Below are 18641 nucleotides of genomic sequence, written 5' to 3' on the forward strand. Positions count from 1 at the left end.
TGCTTGTCAGCAGTTTTAAGTGCTGTTGTCTTTTAACATAACGTATGCTTGCAAGAAGAGTATTTTCATTCTGGGATGTCTTTTGCTGCAAGTACGGGCCAGTATTCCTAACATGAGTGAAAGGCATTGTTTCAGCTGCTGGTTCACCACCTGACACTTGAATGAGAGATGTTAAAGTGGAAATAGGAATATGTATTTTCGGAGCCTTGCCATTTAAGGGTGGGAGGGGTAATAATTTTCTATTGGACTACGTGCTCTAGTCTCATAGGGTTACTTGTAAGAACTGCATCACTTCCCATTATGATCATCCTCATTCCAGCAGCACTTGTGCATTCAACACATGGTTTCTGGTTATGATGTTAGGAGGGTGGAGTGGTTGCATCTATTCATCTTTCATTTGTGTGTTGATGTGGCATTTATATTAAGTAGGAGTAATTTTTTTTTCTGATTTTTTTTTTCTTGTGTCACCAGTGCACCTATTCCATTCTTCCATCGCTGTGCTCCTGTGAACATTTCCTGCTATGCCAAGTTTGCAGAGGCCCTGATCACCTTTGTCAGTGACAGTAGTGTCTTACACAGGCTGATTAGTGGAGTTATGACCAGCAAAGAGATTATAATGGGACTTTGCTTGTTATCACTAGGTAATTGTTTTTCTCATTATTAGCTATTTCTTAGTACTGCATTAGGAGATTGTTAACACCCTCTGACCACAATATGAGCAAGAAAATGTATGATAGCAATGAGCCCTTAGAAAATGGTTCAGAATGCTTTTTAAAAATGTTATTTGACAGCTGGATAACTTATTCAGAGGCAATATACATCTGCATTCCTGTTTTTCTCCTCTTCCACTGATAATGAAATACAGAGGATATGTTGCAGTTGATTAGCCAGCATTAGTTTTGGTATAATTAACACATCACTCCCATTATCCTCATTTTTATTATAATATTCACCTTTCCCGTTTGTAATACTCATCTTCTGCTAACTCAAGTCCAAAATAAACCATTTCCAGTTAAAAAGGACAGGGTTAGAAGTGCACAACAGGCGTTTAGTTTGTTTCATTTAACATACTTGTGCAGGGATATGAGAACTTTCAGAGGGAAAACAAGGAAGTTAAGTGCACGTTTGTTTTATTGTGTATTATGCCCTTCTTCCCCTTCCCCCAAAGTTAAAAACATTAGGCCTTTGAGAATCTCAGCCTTGCCTGAAGAGCTAGAAATTCCCAGCAGTATAGAGGTTCTAAATTGTTTCTGCAGTGTGGTATGTCTCTGGCCTACAGAGTGACACATTGCACTGGACTGAAGTGCGGTTTTAACAAATTCATGTGAATTAAGGTGAAATGCTACTCACCCACATAAATTACTTTCCTAGTGAGTTTATTATACACCTACGAAGTATAAAATCTGAAATCCTAAAATGGGAAGTTCTAGATACTGTCCATGTATATGGGCAGTGTGTAGATTAGAAAGAAACACAGTGAAGCTGTACCAGATAAATAATTCGTTTTCAGTCTGCCTTTGTGGTTTAGAAACAAACAAAACCCCCAAAATGAAAGACCATTGAGTATTATTTCAACTATAACTGGAAAGCTGTTTATTCTTCTGTCTTGACAGCTACAGTATTTGATAAAAATGCTAGAAAAACTGTTCCAAATCTGAAAACTAGTGGCTGATTAGCAGTGCTACTGTTGGGTTAGAGTTAGAAGTTAGTCTGGAGTTTTACATACAGCTAATGTAAAAAATATTTTTCATACCTTCATAGTTAAACAGAATTTTAAACAAGGAGTAAGATTGTGTGATTCAGAAAGGCAGGTTCCATTGGCTTTCATGTAACTGCTGTACACGAATAGGTATATGCAAATATATGTGCATGTGCTTACACACACCACTCACTAGATCTTGATTGGATGAGATTGTAGAGGGCTTTTTAACATGCAGTTCCTAAATAACAGTGGAATTATATGAACAAAGATTGTTAAAGAACTCATTTTGAATGTTTAAAATAAAGTAGTAATTTTTTTTTTTACTGGCATGACATTTTGGAATACACAGGTGTCACATTATCTGCACTTGTTTGACAAGTGTATTTGAGTGCAGATTGTGCTCTGGTCCTCAGGAGGTGTGCCCATGTTACCAGACTCTGAGTACTATCATGTCTTGTTGTCTGTTTTGTCATTGTCTAAACATCTCTGTCTGTATATGCATGCACATTATGTCTTCTATTTAATGTACCATGTAAATGTGTTTATGCTGGTTTTGTTTTAGTCAACAGTATCGAAGCACAAGGTGTTAAGGGTGCTTAATTTACCTAACTATCTGTGCAGTGAGTTTGTAAGCCTCAGAAAATAAATCTGTCTAAAAATTCTGTTGGAAGGCAGTTATCTTAGTGCAGTGGGAGAATTAGGAAGGCTATTTCCACTTGCAATACTTGCTCTACTTATTTTGTTTGTCTTCTTTTGCAGTGTTGTCCATGATTTTGATGGTTATAATCAGGTACATTTCAAGAATACTTGTCTGGATTTTAACAATTCTTGTCATTCTGGGATCACTCGGTAAGTCTTGTTTGTCTCCTAGTTTGAGTGCCCAGTTCTAATTTTTGTGCTCCATGTCCTCAGGCCAGCATCATACTGCACAGATCTTGGACCATAGCTTTCCTTTGAGTCCCTTGCAAGACATGACAAAAATTCCACCTTTGTAATTGCAGTCCTCTCCCAGAGAGCGTGTTGCTCCTTAGACATTCGCTGCACTCCCTGCTTGACTGGTAGACTTCCTGTTGGCTTGTCTCACTAGAGTTCTCATAGGCATAGGGGATATTCCTCACAGTACTTGTAGCACAGCCCTAAACGTTAGCTGCTTCTTAACCTGCCTTCCAGGCTGATCAAGACAGCTGGTCTGGGTGTGTGTGAGGGCGTACTCACACACTGTGCATGTTCACATGTGCAGGAATCAAAGCACAACTATTGTTTATGCAGCCTCAGGGGACCCTTAAGATGATATGTCTGTACAATCCTGACAGGTTCATCAGCCCCTTCAGTCCTCCAGGTGTCTCTGTAGGTATGTTGATCTATCAGTGAGGAGAGGAAGCAAAGGTGCTTTTCTAACATTTCTAATCAAATCCTTCTATTTCCATATGACTCACAGTGCTGCATGACCTAAGTCATGTATGAAATGCAGCCAGCCCTGCCATCTTGGGAACAGCCAAAGATTGTCTCATCCAAAATGATTTAGCTTGCATGAAGATAGCCTTGCTTTATCACATTAATTTTTACATTTGTAAAACTAAGTTTTCTATTACTGATACTCAGTAGCAGAACCAAAATGTATGGGCAGATGAGTGTAAAAAAATAGCATAATTAAATTAGGAAGTACTGGCAATTTAATTCTTGCAGTGCATGGCTTCAGGGGATGGAAAAAAATCAGCAGACCATTTATGTCGTCTTAGGGTCACTTGTTTTTTCTGCTTACTGTTCATAGGATCTCTGACCACAGAAAAGGGAAAAAATAGATTTTTTTTTTCCATTTATATTCTCTATAAAAGCTGCGCAACTGTGTGAAGTGAAAGAGTTGAATGACTTACTGCCATCTGTTACTATGTTCTAAGAAATTGCATCCATTACACAGACTGAATAAGAATGTAATTTGTGAGACACACTGCTTATTTGGTATTCACTGTTTAGGATATGTCAAAAGAACATCCTTCATTTCAGACCTGAAGGGAGTACCTTCAGCAACAACTTGTGATCACTAAATACGCTTATGTTGCTGATGAAATACAACAGAACAGAGAAAGATACTCAAAAGAGATACTGAAAAGCCTCCCTGAGGTACTGGAGTCTTGTATTTAAAAAAAAGTTCTATCTTGGAAAGTTAGCTAGAATATGAGACTGACATTCTGGCCATAAGGCAAGGATTGCATAACAGAGGTTAGAAGAAAGTACCTCACGCTCTATTGGCCTCCTAAGCCTTTCACTGATGTTTTTTCCAGTACCCAAAATACATTGTCTGATGCAGGTGTAGCTATGTGTCATTAACTCAAGATGCTGTTTTCGGTATCAAGGCTGATCCTTTTCAGTCAGTCTTCCCAGCAGCTGCAGTCTCTTTCTCTTGTTCCTCTTGTTACTTTGCATCCTAATCCAAAGCTCCTTCTGTTCCCTCTCCTAAATTCTTACTCCCTACCATATTATACACATATATATATAGGTTGTACCATATAACTCTTTAGTCTTCTTTTTGTCATTCTGTTGCCTGTCTCATGGAAGCTGTGATCTTGGTTGTTAGGGCTTTCCATGAACTAGTCTTCTCATACACTTCACCTTAAAACGCAGAGTCAGAGAACTGCAGTTCTCTGATCATAGTGGGGTGAGGCTGTGATTTTCACAGAGTATATCCACTTGAGAAGAGGACACTCCTCCATCCTCAGAAGTTCTTGTTGGTTTAGCCGTCACTGCCCTTGAGCATTCTGTACCAGACTAAACTTAAAAGAAGAAACTGTTTAGTTTCTTTGGTACTAGGTAGTATAACTGTGTCACATAGAAGGATCATTTTTCAGCTATCCTTTTTTTTCCCCCCCCTCTAAAACATAGGTGGTACAGGAGTCCTGTGGTGGCTTTACGCTAAGCAACGAATATCTGCCAGTGCTGTTGATACTCAAGTAGCCAAAGACAATCTTCAGGCTCTTCTGATCTATGCCATTTCAGCTACAGTCTTCATGGTATGCTTTGCTAATGACTGTATTATTTTCTTGTTCTGTCTTCCTGGTTGTCTCTATTTTTTATTGAGGTGAAAGGTTTATATTGCACACATTTTCCAAGAGTTTATTTCTACTGCAAATTCTGTTGCGTTTTGTTTTTTGTTTGTTTGTTTGTGGGTTTTTTTTTGCTTACAGGCATTGTTCTGTAATACCTGGTTTAGAGTCATGAGAGAGTTCCTAACCCTGCAGCTACTCTACTGTAAAATGTCCACAGGGATTTCCATGAATTGGTACAATATTGGACTCCCAATACATTTCACTTATGGGATTTTTTTTTTTAGGTTCCCAGTTCAGAGGTATTTCATCATTTCAGTCTAGTTGAAAGTCCCTAGACCATTGCTGCTTCTGAAATCGGTTGTTCCCAAACTTTTTCCATTTGCAGAAGGATCATTGTGAACTAAAATACTAAAAATTGTTAATGAACCTATTTATCTTCTTACATTCTTCAGACTGAATTTACTACGAATAATTGACTAAGTTATTAATTTACTACTAATTTACTACTAATAATGTTGACTAAGTTATGACAAGTCCACTACACCATGCCCAAATACAGATTTCAATTATATTCTTATTTGATTTCTCCGGTTTGTAAAACACAGTTAAGGAAAGAATCTGGTCTAATCTCGTAAACCTGAGGCTAATGGTGATTCCAAGTACATAATTATGAGATTGAAATTCCCAGAAGTATAATTTGGAAAATAGTTTATCACCAGAAGAAGCTGATAGAAGCTTTACATTTTGATCTTGTGATCTTATAGATAGAGCATGTGTTAATTTGCTGTGTTTGAATATCATAGCTGTGCAAACTGATAGCTTGCCTATTTTTCAATTCTCTAAAATGTGATTTGGAAACTTCTCCCTGTAGGTTATCTTGTTCTTGATAATGTTAATTATGCGCAAACGAGTAGCTCTCACCATTGCCTTGTTCCACGTGGCCGGCAAGGTCTTCATTCACCTGCCGCTTCTAGTCTTCCAGCCATTTTGGACATTCTTTGTGCTTATCCTCTTCTGGGCATACTGGATCACAGTCCTGCTTTTCCTTGGCACTACAGGTAAGCAGCTACCAGGCTTATTTTAAATAAATTCCACTTTGTTTTTGTATGATTTCAGGCAGAGTTGGTTAAAAAGCATGTGGGAACTTCTAGAAAAAACCCACACGTACTACATTTCTGTTGTCTGCCTTGGTGACTTCAAAACACTTGTTTCAAGACAGCTGTTGTGCATTGGAGTCTGCATTCCCAGTATGTTACTTTGTGCCTTGGGCTGGCTTTTTGGTTTAATGCAAGTTGGCATGTCACAAACCACAAGATTCCATTAATGAAGCTGCTTTAACAATTTTTTCAAATAATTCTCTCTAATTTTACATAAACTTCTGAAAACTAGGTGATCTTACAGCTTAGCTCATGAGGTAATGTATTGTAGCCAGTACTTACACAGATAAAGACATAATAATGGAAGGGCTGTTGCACACTGTCTCCCAAAATGTGAATATACTCAAAGTAGTGTTCAGTTGTTCATAACCTAGGTGTTTAGTATTATTTCAGCATTTTCCGGGATTATTAGGGGGATTTTTCTGCTGTTTGTACACCACATTCTGAGGGCAGCCAGTGTACTCGCAATTACTGCCTGCTCTGAAGTGAGGAGAAGATGAAAGCTTTGTGTTCAGGGTCTTGTAAGAACTTCTAGAATTAGTCAGTCCTATATATTCAAGTCTTTGTTACTTCAGTAGAGACACCTAGCAACTGCTTTTTAAAATGGGAGTTGTCTGTGTTATTTTGCAGTAAGTTGTAGTCAATAGAGACCATCATTCATTATTAAAATCTTAGAATTCTGAATGTTACTGTTTACTGCTGATCCAAAAGTGGCAGTGTTTCAGGTCACAGAGCTACTTTTCTCTACAGGATAATAAAAGATATATATTTTTTATTTCATAGCCTGAATTCTTAGCAAGGCTAAGGAGGTAATAAAATGCATGTATTCTTGTTCTCATTACCATTGAAATTTTTAGCTTTCATTACATGCTGTGCTGTGCGCAGAAGGTGTTTGCTTTGGAAAGTGAGTTAAGTCTCAGCCCCATGTTCCACTCTGTGAATTAAAGACCACTGCATAGAGGCTAAATTTGCGCAGAATTTAGGCTGATATTATATTTTTTTGACAGAGCTCTTTGATTGGCCTGGGTTCTGGCAAGTCTAATTTATGCTTGTAGATTTATATGCAATCAGTATCTTCACTGATTATCACAGTGAAGATTTTGTTTGATTTTTGTTTTGATTTAAACAAAATCTTTTTACAAACAGGGACAGATCTTTTCAATCCAAACCAGGAGAACTGAAAAAGTGTGCATTCTCAATGTATAAAAAGAAGCCTATATTTATGAAGAGCTTGTTCACTAAAACCAAAACTATTTAAGTAGTTCGATTTGTTCACAAGAAAATACTAATTGTTTATATAAGTGTAAAAGCATAACTAAGGTGGTGGAGAGGTGCTGTTAGTGCTAAGTCTAAACAATGTTTCTTAAGGTAAGCGTTTTATTCCTGTGATGTTACTTTCAGGATTTTTCTGAATCTCATCAGCTGTTCACATAACTGTTGTGTAAGGTGAAACATCTCATGTGGGTTAACACATTGAAATAGAGCTTAAACTTGGCGGGATCTGACATGTACTGTCAGTCTCAACACATGGTATCACATGAGACAAAGACTCAGTGGATTTCTGAATGTATACTTCATTTGTTAACATCTCTAAAGCTGCTCGTTATGTCTGTAAATACCTTTAAAGCTACAGATATTGCTGAAAAACATGCACAAAGACTTAGTGCAAGGAAAAAAGGTGATTGTTAATGTTGACATGAAGTTTAAGATTGATCCTGACTGTATTAACAATATCAACAGAATGGCAGACAAACTAAGAATGACTAGGGCAGGTTTCTGTTATGTTCTATTATAAGCACTTTTGCTACTTGATTGTGGTTAGTTTTAGAAATATTCACCATGTGGCTGTAAATGAAGTTTGCAGTATTTGAGTACACTCAGAATATTTTTTATTGCTTTTTTCAAATGCCATTACACTGATTGTCTCAAATGCTTTATCATCTTATGAACAGTCTTCCTAAGCATGACGTTTAGTAGTGTTTGTAGAAGATGGAGGGGTTCTGTTGTAGACAGTTATGAACTGCAAACACCATATGCTTCCTTCTTTCTGAGTTGATGTAAGCACCATTTCCCTTTTTACCTTCATTTATTTCTAGGTAGTCCTGTCCCAAATGAAGAAGGATTTGTTGAATTTCAGATGGTAGGCCCTTTGAAATACATGTGGTGGTACCATGTAGTAGGACTGATCTGGATCAGCGAGTTTATCCTAGCCTGTCAGCAGATGACAGTAGCAGGGGCTGTTGTGACATACTATTTTACAAGGTAAGGACAACTTAGCTCTTAGTGAGCAGCCTAGAAATGGAATGAACAGAATTAATGAGGGACACAGCATTTGTGGAGACTATTTGCTTCTGTCCGGAAGGCCGGAGAGCAGTTGAATTGTATTGATTCTTTCTGAATCATGTCAAGTCCAAAAATAATCTGGTTTGCTGATAGTAGATGGTATGCTTGATATTTAGGACTTGAATTCCTGTTTGCCTTGTAACCTCTACACACTGTATGGACATGGATGATTGTTTGCAAAGCAAAATAACACCTGGAAGATCATCTGTAATGCTAATAGTTAATGCTGATAAACTTGGTAGATAGAAAACAAATACTGATCTACTGATCTACTGATCTACTGATCTACTTCTAGATCTAGTAGTTCATGATACATTTCTTCAACTCTCCCCTGCCTCCAAAATGCAACATCATTGTTCAAGAACTAGATGAGTAATTTTATTTCAGATGTTTTCAAAGTGTTTTCCAAACAATATAAACAGAACTCCTCTGGATAAAGAGCAGCATGATTAGAGGATGTTGGCAAGATGCTTAGCAATGGTGGTTTACTTAAGAAAGGAAAACCAAGATGTTGGAATGATACTGTCCCCAAGAAGTATCCTAAGTACATGTAGTTCAGCTAGTGGGTTTTGGTATGTGCTTTTAGACTTCAGTGTGAAGAATCGTGTATAAAAAAATTTCTAAAGATATCCAGCAGCCACATTCTGTTCTTCCCATGTGCTTTTTAGAGTTTGTTTAAAAAAAAAAAAAAAACCAAACAGGTTTTGAAATAGTGCATGCAGAAATTTTTCAAGTGCATGATGTAGATCGCAAATGTTTAATTGGTTTGTCCTTTTAATTGAGACTGTTAGCTGAATTCCATTTGACTACTTATCTGCCCTAGCCTTTAAAACAATATCAAAGGCAACGAATTAATTCGTTGTGCTGACAGAAATTCTGTTGTTTTTATTAATGATGAGGTCCTCCAGTACACCAATGAAATACATCTATGAAGTTATTACAAGATATTACAGGGATGTAATATGTAATATCTGCAGGGAGTGAAGACTCTCCTTTTTAATATTTTTGAATGAAACTGAAATGAAAATAACTTTCTCCCTAGCTGAGGAGATATTTTGTGTTTGGCATGTTAGCACTTGTTCCTTTAATATGCTTAGCATTATGTTCAAATTTCTAATAAGAAAAACCATTCTTTAAATGTTGAATAAAGCTGTTCTTTGAGAGGAAATATAAGTGGCTTCCTTGGTAGGAAATATAAATAAAAACTTTAGGAAGGAATTGCTTCAAAACTGTGAAAATGAGTATTCATCTGATAAAGTAAAAATACTCTAGCCATGTTGCAATAAAATAGCTTGGTTTAAGGCTTAATACTTTGTTCCTTGAGTTTACAATAGCTAAATCTGAAATCAAAAATATGCGAGCGGATTTGCTTCATAAATAGCAATAGTAATATCCTCTCCAAAGTCTCCACAAAGACTTCCAACAGAACAGCTGAGATGAAGAAGGCAAGTTTGTCAATAGTCTGGAAAAAAGTTAGTTTCGTTGCTTAGCTTTTTGGAAGGTTTTGAATTGCACACCATCAAAAGTAGTTTTATACAAACCTCTAGTTGACGATAGGGGTAATGCTGCCAACTGCTGGTAACACTAGCCTTAAGACATGCTGTTTCCTTATCCTGTTCCTATTGCTGCATTAGAGACAGAACGGTGACTTGCACAGGCTGTTGGTGTGGAGTGAACAATACACACTGAAAGCTAGTATAACGATAATACATTCCTTTTGCACATTAGTTTATTGAGAATTTGTAGTACTTCTAGATGATACTAAGTGCATACTGGTCATTCTACTTTCTTCTCTTTCCAACAGGGAGAAAAGAAATCTGCCATTTACTCCTATCCTGGCATCTGTTAATCGCCTTGTCTGTTACCACCTAGGAACAGTGGCAAAGGGGTCTTTCATTATCACACTAGTGAAGATACCACGAATGATTCTTATGTATATTCATACACAACTCAAAGGAAAAGTAAGAGAACTAGATCCCATTTTCTTACTGAAACTCAGTGCCTGACATGTTTACAGCTAATTTAATTTAATCTCTGTGTGGGCTAGAAATCTTTATTTTGGAATGTTTTTGTGACTGAAAGGGTTTGCTTAAATTACCCAGCTGAGTATCAGTTACTGAACCACAAGAGAATGTTGTTTTCTTAAGATCCGTTCGTTTGCTCTTTTTCCCCACATTCTGTGCTTTCCTAGGAAAACGCTTGTGCTCGCTGTATGCTCAAAGCCTGCATCTGCTGCCTTTGGTGTCTAGAAAAGTGCCTGACCTACTTAAATCAGGTAAGATTTTCAATATTCAGGTTTTATGTAAGGGGTGATTAGGTATGTGATTACCAGAATGCAGTTGGAGGCTGACACATAACATGTACTTTGAAACTGAACTTCAATGAAGGTATTTCAATCACATCTCCATTACTGAAATTACACTGCAAATCACTACGTTAATCTTTGTTTACCTTGTATAGGTGAAAAATTGCTGGAATTCATCTTCATGAACGTGGTATCTCAACTTTGTTAGTGGTTGGAGATGTTACTCCTTATGTCCACTCTATCAAACTACATCGAGTTTCAAAATATGTTTGCTGTGGAAAGAGAATGAAGCTTTTCTAGGTGTAATATTTAAGCTTCACATAATTGAAAAACTGTACCCAGCATGAAATTGTTTTCATTGTCTGTAGAGTGGAAATAGAGTTGTAAGTTGTGAGCCACTGGCTGGTCACACCCCTTTGTAAAAGACATTTCATTGGCCTGTGGTTCCACTGCTGTTAAGTACCTCTCTAAATCTCTCTCTAATATCCTTTTCACAATTGTTAATTTTGTTTTGCTTGCGGAAATACAGAAATAAAATTAAACAAACAAAGAAACAAAAGTCTAATCCTTGAAAATTGTCCTGGCCAGCTTTGATTGCAATCTAGTGAAGTATCTAGAAATTATTTTTATGGACTTGTGTGACTCTCAAAATGTTTTATATTTCCAGAATATATTTTCTACCTACTTCATTGTTCTAATTATGCCACCTCTCCCCTCCTCCTACAGAGAAATTGCAAATTCTTATCATAGAATCATAGAATGGTTTGGGTTGGAAGGGACCTTAAAGACCATCTAGTTCCAACCCCCCTGCCATGGGCAGGGACACCTTGCACTAGACCAGGTTGCTCAAAGCCACATCCAGCCTGGCCTTGAAGACATCCAGGGATGGGGCATCCACAACATCTACCACCTTTCCCAGTCCCTCACCACCCTCTCTGTGAAGAACTTCTTCCTGATAATCTAATCTAAACATCCCCTCTTTCAATTTGTACCCATTACCCTTTGTCCTGTCACTACAGGCCCTTGTACAAAGTCCTCTCCCAGCATCCTTCTATGCCCCCTTCAGGTACTGGAAAGCTGCAATGAGGTCTCCTCGGAGCCTTCTCTTCTCCAGGCTGAACAAGCCCAATTCTTGCAGCCTTTCGTCATAGGAGAGGTGCTCCAGCCCTCTGATCATCTTTGTGGCCCTCCTCTGGACTTGCTCCAAGTGGTCAATATCCTTCTGATATTGAGGGTTCCATAGCTGGATGCAGTACTCCAGGTGGGGTCTCACAAGAGTAGAGTACAGGGGCAGAATCAATTTTTTGGAATAAACTTGTTAGTGCATAAATGATGAGCGAGGGAGAAGAACAGTAATTCTCTACCTCATACTCTTCTGTCAGCTGGTACCTACTGCTTGATTCAAGAACTCTCAAGGGAATCTTCGTTCATTAACATCATATGACTTATTCGGCAGCTGTATACTCTTCCCCATTCTTCCCTCCCCTCATCTGAAATACTTGATAATTCCATGAGTAAATCTTCAATCTGTTTTTCCCAGAACGCATATACAGCCACAGCTATCAACAGCACCAACTTCTGCACCTCAGCAAAGGATGCCTTTGTTATTCTAGTGGAAAATGCTTTGCGAGTGGCTGCCATAAACACAGTTGGGGATTTTATGCTGTTTCTAGGAAAGGTATGTCTGCTGTATACAGTTGTTACTGACCTACATATTAGCAAGCTTTCCTTAGCAATGGCTTGCACTCCAGATACAAAATGCCTTGAAATTTCTTAGCAGACACTTTCTCATGTCTAACTGCATCATATCAGGAAAGCACTATACAGGATAGGGAGGATAAACAGATGACTCACTTATATTAAGTAAAAGTGATCAGAAAAGAGTAGCTGGAGATGATGATGCCTTTTTCGTGAATTTATTTTTAGGGAGTCAAGAGAAAAGTGATTATTGGATGTTCTGAGTTTTTGATGGGTCTTGTGGTTAAAACCTAGAATTGCAAGGAAAGGAAGCATTACCTCTAAATTCTGTTTCATAAGGACTCTCCAGGTTTATGTTGAAAATTGGCATATTATTGATTAACATTTATGACAAAATGGGACTGGAAGGTAGTACAGGAGCCTGCGATGAGGAACTGCCAGCTTGGACTGAATTGTCTTCCTTATTACATTCCTCTACTTTTATTAAGTCAGAGTACAGTGGGCTGAACTTATAATCCAGTAATTAAGTCAATAAGATGTGAGAAGAAATAAACACATAATGAAGATGGAGGTGCTTGGAAGACAATGAAATTGACATAACGTGTTTTTGTGGAGGTGTCTCAAAGGTGTTAGAAAACATCTCCCTGAAAAGACGCCTTTCAAATTACTAGAGAATTGCACAGGTGACAGAAATGTTGAAATGAACAGTGCAGCATATAAAAAATACTGCCAGCTAAAATGGGTCTGGGCCACCAGGCTGTATCCTCTATCAGTGCAACCTGGTATTTTCATAATACAGTAAAGCTGTTGTATTTTACAATTTTGTGTTTAACTGCAGTTCATAATGATAGGTTCAGAAATGTTAAAAATGTGGAGTGGCCACTACAATTGTTTTAGTCTTTTTGTAATTCCCAAAGACCAAACTGACACCCAGTTAAATTATCTGTTAGGGCCTCGCACATAGTGTGCAAGGTGTACAATCTCTTTGGAGATTGTTGCATGAAATGCTTCACATGAATTCTGATCTACTTTCCCTGTATGGAATGAAACAGAGAGAGGACAAGCTTGGAAGTTGTTTCTGCCAGCAGAATGAAAAACATACCGCCTCCCAAGACCTGCCTTCCTCTCTCCATCTCCCCATGTCATTCACACTCAGGGATGTGAGGAATCCAGGAAGTAAAGATGTTGTTACCACTACTATCTGTAACTCCTAGTTATAGCCCTGGCAGAGCAAGAAGTACATAGATTAAAAAAAAAAAAAAAAAAAGGCTTCTGCCATTAGACTTGTGTTCTGCTTTCATCCTCAGGTCCTGATTGTCTGCAGTACAGGTTTGGCTGGGATTATGTTGCTGAATTACCAACGAGATTACACCGTCTGGGTGCTGCCACTCATCATTGTCTGCCTCTTTGCATTCCTGGTTGCTCACTGCTTCCTTTCCATTTATGAAATGGTTGTTGATGTCCTTTTCTTATGTTTTGCCATTGATACAAAATATAATGATGGGAGCCCTGGAAGGGAATTCTACATGGATAAAGTTCTCATGGTAAGTTTCCCCTTGCTCTGTAAGGTTAAGAATATGGTTTCATAGGATGGGTATGTTGAGAGTGTAGTGAACTCGCTGAGTTTAATATTGGTTTGTTTTTTTTTTTTTTTTTTTAATCTGGGTTACCTTGCTGTCTTGTTCATGGCTTGATCAGCAAACATGTTCCCTTGACATTACCAGTATTGGCTTCTATATGCTGGCTCTGAGATGACCAGTTACTTTGCAGAAATCATACCTTTGGGTATCAGTTCTTTTAAATGATACACTGCAGAATGGAAAGAAGCAAAACAAAGGGTAAAGGCTTCGGTTTTGTACTTTCCTAAGAAGGACCTCTCTTGGGACACGTAAGAGAAAAAAATATCAGAGTATTGTATCCCACATGCAGATAGTGACCACACTGGGGTTTTTCCTTGTTCAGATAGATAGGAACCAGAATTTGCTTCTCAGTCTGCCATGCACAGAAACAACAGATTATATGTTCTTGAGCCTAGAGGCTATGTCACGTCCCTGGGCACAATTTAGTTCTTATTTGTTTGTCCCATCTTATTCCCTGTTCACTCTAGCTAGAGTCCAAGATGTAAAAATTCAGTTTGTTGTGAGAAGGTAGTTCTCTTGATAATGTTTTCAAGTGGCAACTGTAGAATGTGTCCCTGTAGAATGGACCTACATCTGTAGTCTAGAGGAAGACTCTGATGATGTTTTTGCATAATTTTTTTTCTGATTACTTGTTGGAAAAACATGTCAAGAATTTATTAATTTTTTGGTATCAGTATCTAGAGTATGTAATAAATAAAGTAGCTGATGAGTTGCTTTTTAGCACAGAATAAAATGCAGCATGCTGTCTCAGAAGACCAGTGAATCATGAAAGCACTGTGTGTTTCTTTAGTGAATAGTCACTATCAGGAAACACCAGCAGCTAAATTTTACTGAGATTTGACACAGAATGCTTGCCTGTAAGAGAGAAGGCTGCATGAAGTGGAATTTACACCTTTGCTAATCTTTGTGAGTAGGTGATTCCGATCCAGTGAAAATTAATAGTTTGAGTTGAGGGAAATTAGGGAGATCAACAAGACCTTGCAAGTAATTACCTCCAAGTGCCTCTGTTTAATGGAATTCTGACATTACACACAGTTCACAGGATAAGATGTAATGCTTAGGATCTCTGGGGCTGGGGTTTTTTGATAACCACCCTCCTACCTTCCCTCCCCATAAAGGAGAGCATTGTGTAGTAAATGTGAGAGTTGTAACCGCACACAGGGAAAATACCTGTCTGGCTTCCAGAGGTAAGTCAGGGACACTCTTGTAGCTATTTGGCAGGCTCTCCTGGTACTTCCTGGATGAGTCTGACCAGCAGAAGTGGGAGAAACAAGTTGTGTTGACATTTTGAGCAGTTACGTCTTGAAGTTTTGTACTGAGATTTGATGTTTGGAGTGTGCTCTAAGAAAGCACTTTTCACTTTATTACTGTTTTGCAGGAGTTTGTAGAGAACAGTAGGAAAGCTATGAAAGAAGCTGGCCGGGGAGGTGGAGCTGAGGGCAGAGAGCTAAAACCAATGGTAGGTGCAGATGAGGAGGTGGCCATCCTCCAAGAGTTTCACTTTTACTTCTTCTCCCTCTTTGTCTTTACTGACTGCACTTCTTCAGGAGAAGTTTTTGTTCTCTGTATCACTCAAGATGTTCTGCTTTTTCTGTTTGTGAGCTTGCCTATCACCTGGATGGCAGAGTTTTTGTCACAGCTGAGACCATCTCCTGTAAAAGTAAGATGAAAGGAACTGTGTCATACGAAATAAATGCAGTATCATTTCATTAGGATTAGTATGTGTGCTATGTGGTATACATAGACAGCCCCAGCTGCTGGGTACTCTGAAAATAAGATGACTCTGGAATTCATTGGGCTATTCTGACTTTAATCCTCTTTTCAATCCTGAACTGAACAATATTTGTTCATCTTACATTCACCATAAAAGCCTGAAGAACACTACTGAGCACATCCATTGTTGCGAAGTAGAATCAGGCATTTAAAGCTCTCACCAAATTATTTTGTACAATGCCAAGGAATTGGATACAGTGATTCCTTTCAACCTGCTCAAATGACATTTCTCCCAGTTGTTCGTTTTTATTGCCAACTACTTACGTTGCTTGTCTCTTGTGTGCTCTTTCCATCTCACACTGTCAGATGCACAGACAGTGAACAATGCATCATTTATGCTTCTGCAGCCTGTTTTACTTATGGTGTGCCTGTTAGGAAGGCATTGCATGTCTGAGTAGCCTGGAATAAGGAACAGCTATACATGGTACAGATTACAGATAGGAGGATGAGTTTGGAAGGTGGAGAACTGAGAGCGTATGATGGAGACCGATGGCTGGACAAGGTATGACTTGTCATTGTGCAGTATGACTTTGTGAAATAAAATATTTTTCCATCATTACTTTCTCAGAGTATTTGGGGCCTGATGCAGTTCCTTAACCATGATGATAATTTTTTAACCTAATGGAACCTAAATAAGTGTATTCTAACAGCAGGGGTTTTTAAATTTTTTTTAAATGAAAAAGCCATGTTGCATGAGCACTTTTTGACATAGATGGAATGGGTTCCTGCTGTAGAATGGATAGATGTGTAGCTTTGCGTGTTTTGCTATTTCATTATAGCATACCAGTTTCTAGATTTGCTTATGCCTAAATGCTGCTGTGTTTATACATCTAAAAAACTAATTCTGTGCTCATTTACTGATTTCTTCTGGGAGTAATTCTAGCTGTTCAAACAGACACTAATGTTGGGGTTTTCAGAGTGGTCTAAACACTGTAAATGTAAAGCTGCCATCAAAATGATTGAGAACAGGAACAGGAACAGGTTGCCCAGAGATGTTGTGGATGGCCCATCCCTGGATGTCTTCAAGGCCAGGCTGGATGTGGCTTTGAGCAACCTGGTCTAGTGGAAGGTGTCCCTGCCCATGGCAGGGGGGTTGGAACTAGATGATCTTTAAGGTCCCTTCCAACCCTAACCATTCTGTGATTCTGTGATTCTATGAGAATTGGCTTTGCAGATGCTCTAGTCACACGCACAAATTTTAGTCCAGAAATGTATTATGTTAACCTCTGACTCAAACAACTGGTTTACCTTAAGTGGTTTTCCACTTAGCTTTTGCCAGTGCTAGCACAGACTGCTACTCATACTTTTGTACTTGGCTGCCTAAAGCTTGGATGTTAAAACCTTTATTCGTCCTCCCTTGTAAAAGGGTGAACCAAGTACATGTAAGTCAAAGGCTGGTCTTGTTCTTTCAGAAAATGGACACTAGGCACTTAAGCCTGGAACTGGCTGAAAGTCCTCCTAGGACTGCTAGAGAAGAGGCTGAGCAGTTGGGGCTCAGCTGGAGTGTCACCCGCTGAATTACTCCCAGTTCTGCTGCTCATGTGATAGTCTTGTTTGGAACTGACTGGGCTTTGGTTTCTCAAGTGGTCTTTGGTTTTGGGGTGTTCAGCTTTGGTTGAATATGTTCTAAAATACTAGGATCTCACTTCCTGACAAGGATGGGACACAGCAGTTGCCTCCACCTTTCCCCAAAGCATTGACAAAGGCCTCAGTTACAACTGGAATGGGATCATTCATAAAGTTTGTTCTGTACTAGTAGTGCCTGTGGTCCCAAAACAGGTGTTCAAAAATTAGATTAATTTTTCTTTTTCCTTCTTCTTCAAAAAATAGTCTTTATTGGTTTGTTTCTGTGTCCTTGGTATGCAGGTATTTCTTAGCCATGACAGTTAGTTCTAAAAGTGAAATGCCCTAAGTGCAGTTGTGTTTTAAATAGATGTTTATAGCAGAGATGAGGAAACATTTAGGACCTTCTGTTCTTGTATCAAGGCACAAAGAAAAAAAACCGCTTACTTTCTTTATGGTTTCCAGTGACCCCTTTGACTCGGTTTCCCCTTGTCTTTTGGCATTTGTCTAAGACTGTGCTGTATGACTTTGTTTTCTAGGCCTCTGGAGCAAGTTCATCTTGAAACTAGCCAGCCATATTGGAACCCATTGACATTCCAAAACAGTATATATATACATATATACATACATACACATATATATATATATACACACACACACACACATATATATATATATAAACAGCCAAAATCAGAGAAAAGGAACAGGGATTTAGTACTTTTTTTAACAATTATTTTTGTGAAACATGTACTCTTTTCATACGGGTGGCTTTTACAAGCAGCTTTATCATTGTTCCATTTTTTAAACTATTCATTGTGGTCATGGAAAAGTTGATTCTTATCTGCTTGAAAGTTTACAATCTGAAGGAGGTATCATCGTAAAGATAATCTGAAATGATGACTGGGTTGAAGACAGATTTCCCATGACACTGCTAATCTGCTGAGAGTTTTACTTGCTTGGGTTTATTTAAATTTGTATTAAATTCTGGACAGTTACATTTAAGGAAAACATTCAAATCAAGGACAGTTTCAAGTTTAGTTTTTCTGAAGGAGGTTTTCAGTGAGAGTTCATTCAGTTCGAACGGGTTTGTAAGCAGTCATTTTACTTTACAGCCCTGGTGGGGCAGAGTTTTGTTTATCAGTATCAGATATCACAATAACCAACTCCTCAGGTATTCAGGTGTGTGGGAGCCCTTGCATCTCCTATTAAACAGAGACTAGAAAATAGGGACAGATAATTTTTTATGCAATTAACTTCCTGTTTTACTCTACTTGCCCCTCTTACCTTTTGCCCACTATCCTCCCCTTGAGTTCAGTAGCTTCCTTCACACTTCAGCAGTGCTCCTTTGAAGGGTATGGATTGTCCATATGAGCAATTGAAATAACAGATTGTTAAAGCTCAGTCTTAGCCATACTC

The 18641-nt window shown here is 38.4% G+C and overlaps 1 protein-coding gene across 1 annotated transcript in view; it reads left to right on the forward strand.

The window, feature by feature from the left end:
• Positions 1 to 18163, forward strand: part of SLC44A1 (solute carrier family 44 (choline transporter), member 1) — a gene marked incomplete at its 5' end in the record, with an annotated part of 22849 nt that extends 4686 nt beyond the window's left edge. Inside the window, 11 exons of the mRNA XM_010149827.1 lie at positions 472 to 641; positions 2462 to 2551; positions 4583 to 4710; positions 5618 to 5804; positions 8000 to 8165; positions 10051 to 10207; positions 10438 to 10521; positions 12092 to 12229; positions 13557 to 13793; positions 15268 to 15348; positions 17765 to 18163. Coding sequence (XP_010148129.1) covers positions 472 to 641; positions 2462 to 2551; positions 4583 to 4710; positions 5618 to 5804; positions 8000 to 8165; positions 10051 to 10207; positions 10438 to 10521; positions 12092 to 12229; positions 13557 to 13793; positions 15268 to 15348; positions 17765 to 17788 — 1462 coding nt within the window. The remainder of the gene's footprint in view (positions 1 to 471; positions 642 to 2461; positions 2552 to 4582; positions 4711 to 5617; positions 5805 to 7999; positions 8166 to 10050; positions 10208 to 10437; positions 10522 to 12091; positions 12230 to 13556; positions 13794 to 15267; positions 15349 to 17764) is intronic.
• Between the last annotated feature and the right edge of the window lie 478 nt (positions 18164 to 18641).

Source organism: Eurypyga helias, unplaced genomic scaffold (assembly GCF_000690775.1).
Source record: "Eurypyga helias isolate BGI_N326 unplaced genomic scaffold, ASM69077v1 scaffold20984, whole genome shotgun sequence".
In the NCBI taxonomy this organism is placed as follows: Eukaryota; Metazoa; Chordata; class Aves; order Eurypygiformes; family Eurypygidae; genus Eurypyga; species Eurypyga helias.